Source organism: Calidris pugnax, unplaced genomic scaffold, assembly GCF_001431845.1.
Source record: "Calidris pugnax isolate Ruff unplaced genomic scaffold, ASM143184v1 scaffold273, whole genome shotgun sequence".
NCBI classification, from domain to species: Eukaryota; Metazoa; Chordata; class Aves; order Charadriiformes; family Scolopacidae; genus Calidris; species Calidris pugnax.
Window position 1 is genome coordinate 5,292,009 of NW_015094508.1, and position 16,857 is coordinate 5,308,865.

The following is a 16,857-nucleotide window of genomic DNA, read 5'->3' on the forward strand; positions in this document are numbered from 1 at the left end:
CTCAATAGATTTGTGTGTTCTTTGTAAAACACAGCAACCTGAGCAACTGCTAATCAAACCCATACTTGAGGCAAAATATCTACTGCTGCTTTTCAGATTAAACCAAGGGCATACTTGGACATCCATTTGAGGGCAGCGAAAGAATAGAGTGGAGACAACTGTAATTAAGAAGGCAGTAAGTACTGTATGGGGAGAGCAAGACAAGAGTCAAGGATAGGACAGACAAAAATCCCAAAATATTTTCACCAGCAAGGACAACCTAATGTTTAAAGTCAGGCAAACAGAGAGTGATCATGACTACAGCATGATACTTTGCCTCCAAAGAGTCATTCTGTGATTAATGAAAAGAAGCTTATGAGAGAGGTAAAATAAATTAGTGTTTATGATAAATCCATTGAAATATTAAGAAAAGTTATTAGCACATTGGTAACCAAGTGCCTTTAGGCACAACCGGTTTAAGTAAGTGTCAAAGTTTCCAAGTTCACTGAAGCAATGGTAGGCACACAAACACAAATGCAATATTAGTATCATTTGGAACTTCCCGTGTTTGTGTTGCTTTGTGGAAATGAATGCTATCTGATTATGAAAGGAAGAAATCTTACAAGCGTAACACTTGTTCAAATAAAGCAGATGTACTCATTTTAATAGTTTTCTAATAGGCCCATGCTTATCCTTAGATAGTGACAATTACTTTCTCAAAAGGGCTGGTCCCATTATCTCTTTTTACATAACAAGCCAATCATTCCTTACTTAAAGATGTAATATACATTCCTTTTATTTCATTCGGGTTTTCAGATCTTTTGTATACTTCAAAGATGAAGATCCTCTGCTTAATGTAGAGACATGTTCCTAAACTGAACTGAAATTTCTCATCTGGAGAAAAATGTTTACAGGTTCCTGGACTCATCTACAAGAGTGGTATGAATAGCAACAGGCATTGTAGGAAGGGCACTCAGAGGAACTAAGCAGGGGTTACTGCTTCCCTCAGAATAAGATGTACTGCCCTCCTGCACAAATAGACCAGAAAAAAACCCTCACGTATGACATAGGGTTTCTTCAGTAAACATTTCAACTTCTGGATTCCAACATGAAAATGTAGTTTTCTTTTACACTGAATATATTTCATGCTAGCTTTACTTTAAGCTTTCAGGTGTTGAACTAGCTGTAATTTGATGCACTACACAATAGAAAAGTGAAAGTGAATGTGGCTTAAAGGACAAAAACTCATCTGAAGACGACCAACAATTTTTTTTCTAAGAGATCTAGATAAAAAAGAAACACTAAATTTCTACTCCTTTAAATTCTATCATGAAGAAGTCTAATGGAAGAACAACTTTTAAAAAAGAGAAACCTAAAAATTAAATAATTAGAAAGCGTTAACAACACACACTATGATAGTCTAAATCTCCCTCCTTTCCTCTCTCAGGTAAAATAAAATTTGCAGGTATCACACTTTGTCTTACCTTTTTACATTATAAGGATCAATATAGAAGATTTTTTTGTACATTATTTTTCAATAATAACAATAGTGAGCACTGAGTCAAAATACAACGAGCAGGAATCAAATATTGTTAAACTTCTTGACTAGCTGAGTAGTTGCCACTATTCATACTGGTTGCCACTGGTCATACTTACTTTTGAAAGGTGATGTTCAGATGAAAATCCCAAGCCATAGACTGTATTCGCTCTGCTGTCTGCCCACTGGCCAAACTTCTGGGATGTTTTAGTAAATGTCATGTTGGGGGTGATAGTGCTATTTATTATTGCCTGAAAAAAAGTAATAGTTGTAAAAAGGGGGTTTTATGATTTTGATGGTTTTTTTTAAAACTACTCAAAGTTGAAATTCCAATACTGTAGACAAGTATCTGTGTACACTGAATGAGACACAAACTAGGAAAGAGGGAACAATTTTCTTCTAATTCAATCAAAGCTAAAATTATGAAAATGTATTTTCACATACAATCCGTAAAAGGAGCAAAAGCTGGGGGGGAACCTGTTTGTAAGCAGTCATTTAGTACTGAGCAAGTCTAAAAAAAGTCCATTAAAGCATCTGCATAGGCTAATGAGATCAGAATAGAAGACCTAGCAAAGTCCTTTTTTGTCTCACAAGTGTATTTTATTGTCCCCTAAGGCAATGGCTCTTAAGCTCCACTATAAGCTTCATTTTGTGTTCCCCCACCCCTGTTTTATATGTGACTCTCGCTGGAAAATATGCAATAAAACAAGAAGCACAATTTCTTTTTAAGTTTCTGTATTACAATAATCTATTTTTCCTTTATACACACACAAGTATGCCTAACAATGACAGGGTCATACACGAACTATAGAAGAGCTACTCTTAGAATGTGTTTTCTTTAGTTCTTGTTATATACAGGTCAGAAGAAGCATATCCTCCAGCATACCACTCCTGGTAATGTAACAAAAAATGCAATTATTAGATGATACGCTGGTTCCACTAAAAGCAGCTAGGGTTTTATCACAGATTTCAACAGTATTTCCATCACATTTAAGTTTGCCTAAAGTACTCTAAATCTGCGATGTGGCACTATCCAGCTGACTTAAAGTACGTCAGGATAAAATCTTATAGTGACACCAATGGGTTCCATTTAACTAGAAAACTGATAGTTAGTACAGTTTATAACCAGCCAACATGAACAACAAAAACCAGCCATAAACCCAAAGATAGGTGTATTTGAAGAGAAGTGTGGCACGCTTTCTCATCTGTCTTGTGCTACGAAGAGTTTCAGCTACAATTGCTAAGTAATTCACAGGCCTTTTCATTGACCACTGGTGCTTTCTAACACCCACGTGAAAGAGAACGTCCTCAAAACTTCGCAGAAAATAGCACACATTGCAAGCAGAACAATTCAGCAAGAATCTTTCTTACACGCCAGTTACTGTGCTCCAAAGAACCGTCAGTATGTGACCTACTGCAATTGTCTTACACTACCAAGTTGGGAATCTTTTGAACATCAGCGTGCACGTTTCCTGCTTCCATGAAACTATAACCCCTGCCTCACCTCTGGCAGCTCAAAGCCATTGATTACTGAAGAAACTTAGAGCAGCAAAAAATCCCCAAGGTCCAAACTATCTTCTCTGTTGTAAATAACAGAATCTTCCTTTTATTCTTTGAATAGTAGGAACTGAACAGATGTGTAGAGAATAACAGTATTTTCTCAAGATGGTGACAGTGAGAAACTTCAACATCAAAGAGGCAAAGTGTTCCCCTCCCAAGCCCGAGAACTTCTAGAAGTCAAAATCAGTCTATACTACTTGTGTGAGATGACCTTCTGGGTGGATATTAAAATGAGTAGTTATGGAGTTGACTTAGCACCCTTTGCTTTTGCTGATATTTGGGAAGCACTGGAGCAGAGCTGCCACCAACATAAAATTTTCTCGGAATTCTACAGGACATGCCTGGAAAATCCACAGCTGAGAGGCAAGCTAAGTTCACAAACAGTTTCCATGTCCAATTAGTGATTCCCAGATGAAGTGGCAAAGAGGATCATTGCAAAAAAGTTCAGAAGAACACATTGTAACACAACATGTAGAAAGACAAGCAAAGACACTACAGTACAGACGAATTTAACAAAACTGGCATCTTCTGCAATGGCTTTGGTAGCTCCACTATACTTGCATTAAATCAGAAGAGCAAATCTGGATGTAGTGGAGGATATCAAACAGGCAGTCCTCTCTGACAACCTTTGCTTCAAAATGCAAGTTTTGGCTACCATCGTGAACTGGGAAATTCTGGAATGCCTGAAAGCTTACAGTTGAAACAACAAGCCTCCTCGGGTTAAGGACAGGACATGCATGCTGTGTGATCAGAGACTGGAGATCCACCTCCAGCATTAATTGTTCACAAAACATCTCCTCAGATTTTCATATAGGAGAAGCTGGTCAGCAAAGACATTGGTAATTCAAACATCACTCTCCTTTCCTGACGCATAAGGTTTGGAGCCCAAATAAAGCCTGCAGGCTTGCACTACCACTGTGGCCTCCAACTGACCTCACAGAAATCAGCTGTCCATGCCACATAGGACAGAAGAGATAATGTGAGATGGGGAGGTCTACTTCTTGGAAAGCAGGTGTTCTGGAGCTCTTTTTGCTTGTGCGCTCTTGTCTTCTTATGCAGAGTTAGGACTTGGAAGCCCTCCTTTGAAATAACCTAGTGGAAGCCCAGAATAGAGCTGTGCAAATTCACTTAATGCTCAATCTCCCTTGCTGTGGAAGCCGTCAACAGTAATACATTTGAAATTAAATATCCTGGGGACAGTGTAGAAAAAAATCTTCCTCCCAACTCAAGCTCTAGCTATGTTGTCTAGCTCGGTTAGGCCCCAGTTCCATCCACTGCTTGATTAATGTGAACTTACATCACAGATTTGAGAGCGTGCACATTATGTCTTGGATGTAACTTCCTCAATGCAGAAGACAACTCTGAGGACAGGGACTTACGGCCTCCAAGCAACAGACAAGTTTAAAGTCTGAAGGACCGGCATTTGTTGTAGTGACAGTGGCATATCTGGTTGCAAATTAACCCAACAAAAAGCCTTGGAGAAACCAACCAATTTTTAGCTGAGACTGCTCGCTGCTTCAGCTGACCACGTGGCTGGCTGCACGAGAGAACCCAGACCAGGTTGCCTGGACCAGAATGGGATATCTGTTTCGACAGCAGTCTGCAGTTAGGTTGGGTTACAGTGACTGACAAATTGCTTCCTTGCAAGGGAGAAAGGTAAGAAGAAAACATTTTAAAAAAAACAACTGTATTGAGAAAGAGTTGCTGTGATTCTTCCCTTTATTTTCCAGCAGAGAAAAATGTGGACGCTTCCCTCCAGTGGAGAGTATTAGCCCAAAACCAGAAGGTTTCTCACTGGGAAGACTACATTCAGATCTCACTGACAGAAAAAAATACAGTCCTTTCATTAGATTTGCGAGTTTTACAAGGAAATCAAGGCTCTCAATACTCTCGCATTAGTATGCGAGATGTCTCATCTGCTAAATTGAAAGTTTAAAAAGTGCAATGCTAGGCCACAGTACAGATACAGTCAGTGTCAGCTATTTTGCAAAAGTACTAGATATGAATCCCTCGTATCTTCAGATAAAAAAAATATAAAGATTTCTTTTTATGTTAGAATTTATAATTCAGCCTGTCTTGTCTACTCAAATAGGTGCTGATTTAACTGTTCCCCTCTGCACCAGACTTCACTGTAGAGTTACCAGTAAAACAAGTGTCAAATATTTCAGCAAATTTTAAGAATGTTGTTAGTATAAATATACAAGAATATCTGAAAAACAGAACAGAGTCAATCTGACAGGCAGACATTTAGCTTTTGAAGAAAGCTGATTTTGTTATCTTTAGATTTTGTTGGAATAATGAAATAGCTTTCATGTTTTCCTTTCATATTAGTTTAGCTATGAGAAAATAGGGCATGTGTCTTAGCTGTTCATTTTACTGACTGCAAACCCAACAAGTGCAAGATACACAGCTGTGGTCAAGTAAGATTTAATCTTGTGCTAAAATTGATGGCAATAATAATTAAAACACATAGTATTTTTTAACTTCTTCAAAGGAAGATCACTGGAGAACTGTGCTTACAGGCCTTACTTAAAAACTGTATTTAGCATTAAAAAGGTTACCACTTTAGTGTGTGACTAGTTTATTTTAGAGCAGTCATGAAAATGTAAAGATCATCTATCGCAGTAACACTGATGAGAGACTAGACTCAGAAATAATATATACAAAAGGTCATGGAACCTACAGACTGGAAAACCACTCTTTTCCAGTCTTCTCTTGGTTTAGATGAGAACAAATTGTTAGGGTTTTTTTTCCTTTCTTGCATCTGTGAAAAAATTTTCAGAGAGTTAATTAGTATTGCAGGACCACATTACTTGATCTCTTTTCTTTTCTCAGTGACTGCCAGAGATTGAACAGAAAAGACAGCAGGATTCTGGGAATAATCCTAGTGTCTGCCTGCAGTGTTACTGGAGAAATAATGGAGGCTTCCTTTCATCACCTAGGAGAAAGAAGTACTAAAACACATTTTTACAAGGAGCTATGAAATGACTATATAATTAATGAGAACTGAAAGCCTTAGCAACAACTGCTCAATGTTGTCATGTCATATTGCATAAGAAGTTTTATTTTTCAGGCTTTCGCTTGATTACTAGAGTGGTAGGAGAAAAAGGTCACATAAAAGATCCTTACTCAAGAGGTCACAGAAAACAACCCTGAATGCTATCAGATTATTTGCATCAGGATCTCCCTGACACGGGCAACAGCAACCCAGATACTGTATGTGACTCTAAAATATGGTCTGTACACTGAACATGTCCTAGAACATTTTCTAGAGTCAGGTTAGAGGGAGATGCACCATTTCTTGTGCAAGGTATTTTAAGAGAAGACTGCTTCAGAAAACAACATTGCACAGAACACATTAAAAATAAGTAGAACTTGCTTCTTTAAGACCTACCTCAGCTGAGTCTGGCTCATACCTATTGATATGGAATAAGGGAAAAAAGAAAACCCTCTCTCAAAATACACCAAAGACCCACACAAGAAAATTCAATTTCTTGCCCTCTCAGAGGTGAGTGAAGATCATGTCTTTACAATGTCCTTTTGTTTTCAAGATGAAACATTTAATGATGTTCAGATAATCAGTACGGACGTTCAATATTATCCAGGAACCCTACTGAAACCCACTGACCTAAAGAGAAGGAAGGCTGTGGGACAGAAATAGGATTATCACTCAAATATAAAGTAAACTTTCCTAACTGCAGTCTGTACAAACCCACAGGGTGCTCTAAACCCCATCAGCACCAAGGTTTACCATAAAACCTGGCTGGATCATATATCTATTACCTCCAAGGGAGGGACACGACAGCTTTTGGCCACTGGCAACATGTATATTTGAGACATTTTTTATGTACATTTTCTTTAAAAAACAAAACAAAACAAAAAACCCCAAACCCACAAAATCATTTATTCAATTTAATTTCAAAACTTAAAATGGGAGAATTAAATTGCATAGCTTTTTCTCTTTTGCAAATTTAACAGTTCTGTCTGACCAACCAACAACAAAAGGCACTGCAAGCTCCGATGCTAGCAGTGTTACTGACACTCAGCTATATGACATATAGCAGACATGCTATCTGGATGCATTCCAAACTTAAGAATGCTTTATATTTATATTTAGCCCTTTGTCCATACTATACTTCATATATGCAGACATGTTAAAAAAGATGGGGCTTTAATTAAAAATAAAAAACAATCTCTGGGAATTGTGCTGAAAACCTGCTTAAAATTCTTCCATGGGCCACCCTGCTATTTCAGAGCACTGTTGTGATGTCTGAAACAATGGGTCTTTCTTAATCATGACTGGGATCCTAGATCTTATTCAGACATCTAACACTTGGATGAAAACATTATTAGGATTGCAGTAATCACGGGGAGAGTAAATAAAAGTGATAGACTACATTATCAATATACCTTGCCAATAACACTGCAAATGCAAAGGAAATGCTGCAGTAGGCAAAACAACAAATGAAGAGATGAACAACTGCTTGACAATTTAACTCAGCAGCCACATTGCAGGAGTTACAGCTCTGGACAAAGGCAGAGGAACTCCAGCATATACCAGAAAAAGGATTTTGTAAACAGTGCAGATCAGTTAAGCTGTTACAGATTACAAGTGGTAGCCTTGATTACATACAGTATCTAGTTCCAATCCCAAAATAAAATGTCACATAAATGGTATTTTAACTATTTGATAAAAGGTATTTTAATTTGACAGAACTGGAAAAAAAAAAAAAAATCATTTGAAGGAAGTCTGGGAAGGGAAGAAACAAAGTAAGACTTAAACTTGAGAAAAATACTGGTAGGCTTTGATACCAGAGTCTCAATCTGGTAAAGTAGTAAAGTAGTATCATACAGAGATCTCTGACTGTGAGATATTTCTACATACTTCTTTATGATAGAATGTCTCCTTCCTAATTTAAAATAGCAATAGTCTGCATATTTTAAAAAAGGAGGGTAATATTTGTCAGTTTTCAATAAATAGAGGCAAAATCTCTGTGAATACTGCAACACTCCAACAGAGTATTTCAGTTCCAACCAATATGAACTGATGCATCTCCAGAAGCTGCAAATGAAAGGATTACAACTTTTTACTGCACTCTGTGTATCTTTAATGTTCTTATTGCAGAGATTTCTGATATGCTGTTTTTAAAGTTGCTGTTTTTCTACCCACTTGGGGTAGAACTTAAGGAACAGTGAAATATTTTCACCACATTGATCTAATTTCTTAGACAAGGTTTCTTAAAACAGCAGCTCAACATATTATCCTTCCTAATTAAAAGAAAAAAAAAACAAAAACCAAACCAAAACCAAATGAACCCAAACCCACAACAAATCGAGTTTTGATAAAAGCTTACCATGGGGAGCTTTATTAGGAGGGAATCCTCACATTCTCTACAGCAAAAATTGGAAGATTACGTAACAAACAAGGATTTACTAAGTGCTTATGGGCACCCAACAGATGTCCTTCATAATACTGAAGCCAATGATATTGATAGGTCATTGAAAGCGGAAATGAAAACAGGTTATCCTAACCCTATTTGCACTTTTCAGTGCCACTCACAGGGAATGCCTTTCTAGCCTGATCATAACACAAAGCACAAGTCATCACTTAAATTCAGCAATAGATTTATCAAAGTAAACATGAATGCACGGAAAATAGTATTTTCAAATAAACACTTAAACATGTAACGAAGGCAATGCTATCATTTTAACATGTCAGTAATCTGCTACTCAGATAATGACAGAGGCATCTGAGAAGATACATGAAGGATGATGCAAGCAAGTTTTCTGAAACAAAGCTTACCTTTGAGCCATCCAAACTGATTATCCTGTAGACATTTCTTGTGCTGTCATAGAAGTAGGACACAGTAACAGCATGCTTGCTGGTGGGAACCCAGTTCTTCTTAGTGTTTGGGTCAATCTGGAAGACGTGAGCTCGGGTGCTGTAGATGGGTTGTTCCCTGAAGGATAGAAAGTAAAACTCATGAATCTAATTTGTACGTAACATCTTTGCATACAAGATATCTGCCAGTTGTGCCCTCTGAGACGTAGACATTTCACTTTGCATGATAAATTATTCCTAAGAACTTCTGTATATGTTGCTGCATAGAGCAGATAAGTGCATTAATATACATATGCAAACAAAATGTAAGCCTTCTAAGGCAAAAATCAGCACCCAGCTGTAGAGTCAGATAAAGACAGGTATCTCTAAATACAGATTCAGCCCCATCCCATCATCTCCCCAGCCCTCACCTTCCATCTATCCCTTTAAACTAAAGTGCTTTAATGGCATGTGCAACTTCATCTCATCACACTGCAGAATGTGTATTCCTTCAAGCCTCCATCTTCTCAAAAATCTTTATAATACTCTCATTATTCTGATCACTTTACCATTCGTTTTTCCCATGATCATTACCAGGACATACAGTATTGCATAGAAATCTAAAAATATTATAGTATATGTAAGATGGTTGTCTGTTTAAATTTAGCTCCATTTTAGTGACAAATAGATTGCTTTATTCTTCAGGGAATGTTGCCATCAAATCCCAAGATATTAAGTACCAGAACTTTAAGTTGCATGTAACTTCTTGGATTTTTAGACTCTCTTTTTTTGTCCCATTGCCAGGACTTGAAGAAACATATCCTTTTGTCCCTGTCCTCATCCCCCTTTAAAAGATACATTTTTAATAAATTTTTCTGCCCCAAATAAAAACAAAATTAAAAACCAGGATTTTGGGTACTCATAGCCTAAGGGTTTCAATCTGGCTGCGTTGCAAAGGGGTATATGTGAACTTTTGGAAATAGCTCTACTACTTGGCAGCAAGAGGAGCTGAGACCAGCTGCTTTCAGCAGGAGAATCCTATTACTCAGCTGGGAGTTAGGGCTCCTTGAAGCTCATCCTGCCAGAAGACTTAGTGTTCTGCTGTACCAGGTGTTGGAAGAACTGACAGAAAGGATCCAGAACAGGCGAAAGACAGAGAGTTTCAGTGACAGCTAAAGGAGAAGGATGGCAGGCCAGGAGATCAATGCACATGCTACTCCTCCATGTAAATATCACTGGTACCCTCAGCACCAACCCATCTTTCTCTAAATCGCGAAACTACAGGAGGTTGGGTAGCTGCTCACCTGATCGCAACCCCTTGCACACAAAGGTTATGCAAAGGTGACTTTTATTGCCCTTTTGTTTAAGAGAATCTTTAATTCTTATTGCTCTTTCGAATATCTACAATTACTTCTTCAATCATACTTAAGTTCTCATCTTCAATATTAGATACATTTTGCTTTTACCTCCCAGTTAAGCATATCTAAATGTAATGTGATGCACACTACCATAATGCAACCAGTTCTTTAACTCTGGAAGGTTAAAGATCCCATCAAAAAAAATAATCTTAGAGGCCTGACAATTATCTGGATGACATTGAAAGGAGAAAATAGAAGACTCTGACCACATTAACTAAAAAGACAAAAGAAGAGCTGAATGCAAATTGTAGATGTGTGGTTAACAAATACACATTTGACCGGCACTGATATTCAATTATGTCATGGCACAATATATCACACAACTGGGCTTTTCAACATACCACAGGTTAGGATTTTAATATGTAAAAGGTAAGGAAAACTGTGGGACTAAAGCAAGTGGGAGAGTCACAGAAAGTTCAAAAAGTTCAAAAGCCTGGAGTTGCTGCTCTCCTGCACTGTAAGCCCAAAAGTCTTCCACAGCCTCAGCTAAATGCCCTCAATTTGTGTGAGGAGGTGGTCTGAATATTCCTGCTGATTGCTCAGCAGTCTCTCTCAAAGACTTTTGCCCTGTCACCTTGCAGGGCACGCGTGTGGGTCTGCCACAGACATTACAGTTAGGTATGGAACACGATAAATGAAGCTACTTACACTTTTTAAATCACTTCTGATAAACTACAGTACAGTCTTTTCTTTCCAAGTTCTAACTGAAACTACAGCTTTGCTGATGACAAGCTGTCTACACTCTGTGGAAAAAGCCTACCTCCTTTCATTAAACTAGTTGGACAAACCACGATTTTACCAGATTACTGGGGTAATTAGGATTTTTTTTTCTGACAAGGACGCTAAACTTCAGATGCCTCTAGTATTAAATCAGCATTTTGACACTTGATGGTGAACATTTATAATTATTATTTCTTCAATCAAATGGAAGTTATGCACCTTATGTCTACAGAACTAAATGTGTTACAGAATCAGTCACGGATGTGCCACTAAAGTCCTGGGAAGCTGCTGTAACATCAGGTCATCTGTACTTTTTCTGTAGCAACACACTTAAATTTTAGATTTTCTATAACATACACAAACAAACAAAAGGTAATATATAAAACATATACAAGATTTGTAACTTCAGCTAACCAATCTTTACTCCAACTTTTTGTTCTCCCATTATCCTCACAGGACATGATGCCCTCCCTGTCCAGAAGTTTCAATTAATTCAGTTAAGTAGTAATAGTTATAGGAGTATTATTTAAATAGGAGAATAGTTTCCTTTTTCCCTTGCTAAGTGCTCAGATAATTAATGTATATAAAAAGAAAATCATGTAGATTATAAAATATCATTTTACACATATATAAAAATTTTAAAAATCTACTTTTGCCTATACCGAGATGACACAGGAAGAAGAGAAAAGCTTTAAGCATGAAAAACAACCCTGCAAAAAACTCCTATCAGTTCCTTGTTCTTCCCTCTTTTCTCTTCCTCTTTCAGCTTTCTCTTGTCTTTCTTTCATTACCAGAAAGTATTTAGTATTCATTAAAGACACTAATAGGAACTAAGACAAGAACTCATCACTAATTACAAAGAGTAGTCATTCATTTTTCCAGAAATATCCTGATGCTGAACAAAAAGAAAGGAACTAAGAATGCCATAGTAACACAGTGTGACTATTAGAAGCATCCACTCAGGCATGGCAGAAACACTAAGGCTAATACACCGCTGATCTTAATTTGCTGAGACTGCAACATTATAATGGTCAAACACAAACTAAAAAGAGATAAATGCTAGGTCTTTCAGGACTTGAGTGGCAATGTGAGGACTTGAAGCAGCATGAGAAGTACTACTTAAGCAGGCAGAGTCAAACCAGTTTTTTTCATCACTGCTACAGAAAGCCATTCACTGATACATGATCAGTCCTAGGCTAGGCTTAGCAGAAGCGTTGAAATCACGGAATCACGGAATTGTCAGAGTTGGAATGGACCTCTAGAGATCATCTGGTCCAACTCCCCCGCTAAAGCAGGATTTCCTATAGCACGTTACTCAGGACTGCATCCAGGCAGGTCTTGAAGATCTCCAGAGAAGGGGACTCCACAACCTCCCTGGGCAGCCTGTTCCAGGGCTCCATCACCCTCACTGTAAAGAATTTTTTTCTCATATTTGAATGGAACTTTCCATGTTCCAGCTTGAGCCCGTTGCCTCTTGTCCTATTGCTGGAAACCACTGAAAAGAGTCCGGCTCCAACATCCTTCAACCCACCCTTTAGATACTTACAAACATAAAAGGTCTCCCCTCAGTCTTCGCTTGTCCAGGCTAAAGAGTCTCAGCTCCTTGAGCCTTTCCTCGTAAGGGAGAAGCTCCAATCCCTTAATCATCTTGGTTGCCCTACGTTGGACTCTCTCCAGTAGTTCCCTGTCTCTCTTGAACTGGGGAGCCCAGAACTGGATGCAGTATTCCAGTTGTGGCCTCACCAGTGCAGAGTAGAGGGGGAGAATGACCTCCCTCGACCTGCTGGCCACACTTCTCCTTATGCAGCCCAGGATTCCATTGGCCCTCTTGGCGACAAGGGCTGGCACATGGAAAGTGTGCTATGAAAGTGTGCTATGTTTGAATGAACAATGTTTTCAACCACTCTTTCCATTTTGACATCTTAACCCATCCTTTTAAAAAAAAATGCAGACTACTGAATGTAAGAGACTAGGGTTTCATTTTTCCATATGTTAGACTAATTAAAGCTTTCACAAAAGAAACTTAAGTTCGTACAGAAGGTTAGAAAGAACTTTCCTTGCTAATCCATACATAATCTTTGTGTTTGTTTTTAAAAAAGTATCTCTTTGATGTGGCTGGTATTTCCAGCCTGTGCCAACACTAGAGCTGATGGCCTCTTTCCTCTTACTTCTTTTCCCACACTGTCATTTACCATGACTCCAAAATTATTTTCATTGCCATAATATCTCTAACTTCTCAAGGCTGGGATTCTGGTGTCTTCGGTGCTATAAAAACAGTAAGACCATTGAAAAGAAGGTATGAACTTCTACAACATTAGCTGATGTCCTACTTGCCTCACCTTATGGTGTGTTAATGATGCTAAGAAGAGTTTTTTGAATAACACACCCCTCTCCCTTTCCCCTGCATACTGGACTAAATTGACAGGGTTTTGGTAGTGAGGGTGCTGCACTGTGTGGGATTAGGTCATGGACTGCCCTGTGCAGACACAGGAGCAGGTATAACACTGAGGAGACTATGACTCATCCATGGGAGCCACCACAGGCACCGACTCCCATCTTCTGAATCCACCCATGGCGAGGGGATGGGAGATCAGGAAAGAGTTGGAGAAGTGTCCACAGGGAAGACGAGGTGTGTTTTCCATGTTTATTTAATTGTTTGTCCTTATCTTCAGTGGCAGTAAACTAAATTGAATTAAATTTCCTGACTCAAATAGGGTTTGTTGAGCATGACATTCCCTCCTTGCCACAAACACAAAAAACATATGTAAAGCTTTATATAACAGCCTCTTGGTTGCCCAAAGCATTCAAATGCACCAGAAGTTTTACATCTCTAAGCAGAGCTATTTTCCCCAACCAGTAGGACAAAAGAGGATAAATAAACAAGTCCAGTGTGATAGGGTCCTCCTACTCAGCTTAACTTTGGTAACTCTAAATATCTATCGAGTAATGAAAAGTCCATGAGAATGAATGTTTATGTCAATCATTTCTGCAATTTCTATTTCCCTGATACGAATCTTAAAAACTCCAAAGAGTCTTGTCCAGACTTACTGGTTTTGTTGCACGTGTAGTCCACATACAAGACTGTTTTCAAGCCAAGTCCAACAAAATGTGCCTTGTAAGTCCTTTTCGTCACGTTTGCCAGTTGCAAACAGAGCAAGATCCCACCCTTCAAACTTCAGTCTTAGAGTTTCAGAGGAAGGTGATGCCCAGTGCATTCAAAAGCATCCTTGTGCTCAGAACTGGAGTACAAACACACCCCGAGTCCCCTCTACCCACAGTGGAGACTGGACCAGAGGTGTGGTGCCCTCATCCCACGGCAGCCAGGGGGGCAGCAGACCCTGCCGCAGGCACCACACACACACATCTTTGCTGGTGGTAACTTCCCACACAGCGAGTTCTGCGCCTGTACAGCATCTGTCACCCAAGGTAACTTCTTCCCGTATCAGACAGCGTGGAACCCCTACATGATTTCTCAGACATTTGCCAATTATCCTCAGATTTAGGATACCAAGCATACCAAGGCTACAGCTTTCTCCCAATGCCCCGCTACAGTCTTAAAAAATACCCTCCCTTAGCTTGTTTTTAAAGCTGTAGCAAGATTTTCTTACTCTAAGCAGCTTGAGGAGAGACGCCTGAAAAGAAATGAGGAGGGAGATTAACAGTGCAGCTGTAGTCAAAACTGATTTGTCAACTATGGCATCCAAACATGACCAACGGTTTCTCAGGAGTCTGACTGAGTCAACGAGCTCTGCAAACACAATTCAAAACAACAGAAAACCACAGAACTTTCCATATTCCTAAAAATGCTCTTAAGTCTGATAAATACTGTATACTCCAGCTTGTGGAACAGTATTGCATAACACTGGCTCTTTGTTGTATGGACACTGTTCTGAAATAAAATCTTTTTCTAGACAGAAAGTGACTGATGACTGTCATCTTGAAATAAAAATTAAAATTATGAAGTACTTGAACAAAACATGCTCAGCGTACTTGTGAAATGAGTATGTCTTAAGATTTTGCTTTCTATATTACATACATACAATAACAACTTTGATATCTCAAAACAAGTTTTGAGACAGTGAAAAAAAGTGGAAGTTATAATCAAGCAACCAGATCAAAATCTCTCCTATACCACCAGCAGTTTATCTAATTTTACACTTACATTCTTAGACCTGCCTTTCCTGTTATGTTTTGGGTTTGAGTCAGGTTTACTCAAGATCAGTAAAAGCTTACGAAGTTGTTCCTAAAAAGCTTGGTACGTCTTCTGCATTCAGTTAGAAGTTAATACATATATGCACCTATTTAACCATAGACTTCAAGAGCTTACTTCTTAGAATACTTTCTATAGCTACATAATATTGCAAAAAGCAGTTCTGAGCTATTGTATTATCACAAATAATACCAGCAAGTTTTCAGCATTTGAAGGGAGAAAAATGATCTAGAACCTTTCATTAAACCTGCAAGGTTAAGCTAAAAATACATTTATTTTCGCCAAACATCATTACATACCCTCCAACAGATTTTCAAGGATCTGAAGTTTTGACTAACTAAACGTTTCAGCTTGAACCAGGTAACCAGGAAACACATGCTACTTAATCAACATAAGATGCAGGATGTCAGAAAGAAATAATTTCATGATCTGCTGATATTTATATTTCTATGAAATTAATACTTCGTCATGGGTGATCACGAGACAAGGCCTTGCTGATACACCACAAGAGAGCTGCCAGGCCTGATGGCCAGCTCCAACACTTTGCTTTTCCCAGGTTAAGTTGTAGCCTATGCTTTTAACATTTATTTTTATAAATCTACAGTAGATAATTTGATGCCCAGTATTGCCTATTTTTAGGAAGGAAAAGTTCAAAGCCCAGCCCATAAACTCTGACCCCTTTCCCTCCGCTTTTGTCCACACTACAGCTTCTATGCTTCTTCATCCATGTTCTCTGCTCATTAGCTCTAGTGTTGAACGTAAACAAAGACACTTCAAAGATGGTAGAAATACTGAACATAGTTTGAATTAATTCCAATTCAATGAAATTACAGATGAGACTTTGAAAATACTGAAGAATTATTTAAACACTAGATTTTTTAATTCCCTTAGATGTCAAATAACTTCAGAAGATAATGGCAAACCCCATACTGAACTGATGAAACAGCTTCTAATGTTAAAGGGTATATAAATAAACAAGATCCCCTGGAGTCTCCGCTTTAACTGCACTGCACAATGGTGACACTAATGTTAAACGAACTGAGTCATAGGTGGTTTTAGAATTCAAATTGACTTAGTAGCTTTAGTCCAGTGAACAGGAAATCACAACACGCTCTAAGATACTGTCCAAGTTGGAAAACGCTTTTTACAACTGGAAATGATTCTGTGATGTGTTCATTCAGAAGTCCCTGGAAAACAGCTTACAAGAAAAGTCTCCAGAGCACTGGTATTACTTACACTGAAGACAGACACTTAGATAAAGCAGAAATACCATGGTACCCATTCCAGTGGAATGTGACTTCCATTGAAGAGTATGAAGAGAACTTCACACATCAGATTTTACAGCTGCATCATTTTGTACCATCCCAAAGAGACAGCATATCACACAGTTCCACACTCTGTTCATTCAGTGAGGAGCTGCTGGTGACGATGGCAACCCCTTTTACTCTTCTTCACCAAGTTTTTGGGGTGTTTTTTGAAGTACTTTTACAAATAGCAGAATTAATAAAAATTGGTCTAAAACAAAATTCGAACTCACAGTTGGACCTCCAGTGTCGTAGCCAAAAGAAACTTCCCTCTGAAACCTTCCTGCATTTTGGGGCAGAATATCTGA

At 38.4% G+C, this 16,857-nt stretch overlaps 1 protein-coding gene across 1 annotated transcript in view; it reads right to left on the reverse strand.

The window, feature by feature from the left end:
* HOMER1 (homer scaffolding protein 1) overlaps positions 1 to 9,058 on the reverse strand; it is a 74,545-nt gene extending 65,487 nt beyond the window's left edge. Inside the window, exons 1-2 of the mRNA XM_014965018.1 lie at positions 8,880 to 9,058; positions 1,636 to 1,767 (exon numbers count right to left, since the gene is read on the reverse strand). Coding sequence (XP_014820504.1) covers positions 1,636 to 1,737 — 102 coding nt within the window. The 5' untranslated portion in view covers positions 1,738 to 1,767; positions 8,880 to 9,058. The remainder of the gene's footprint in view (positions 1 to 1,635; positions 1,768 to 8,879) is intronic.
* Between the last annotated feature and the right edge of the window lie 7,799 nt (positions 9,059 to 16,857).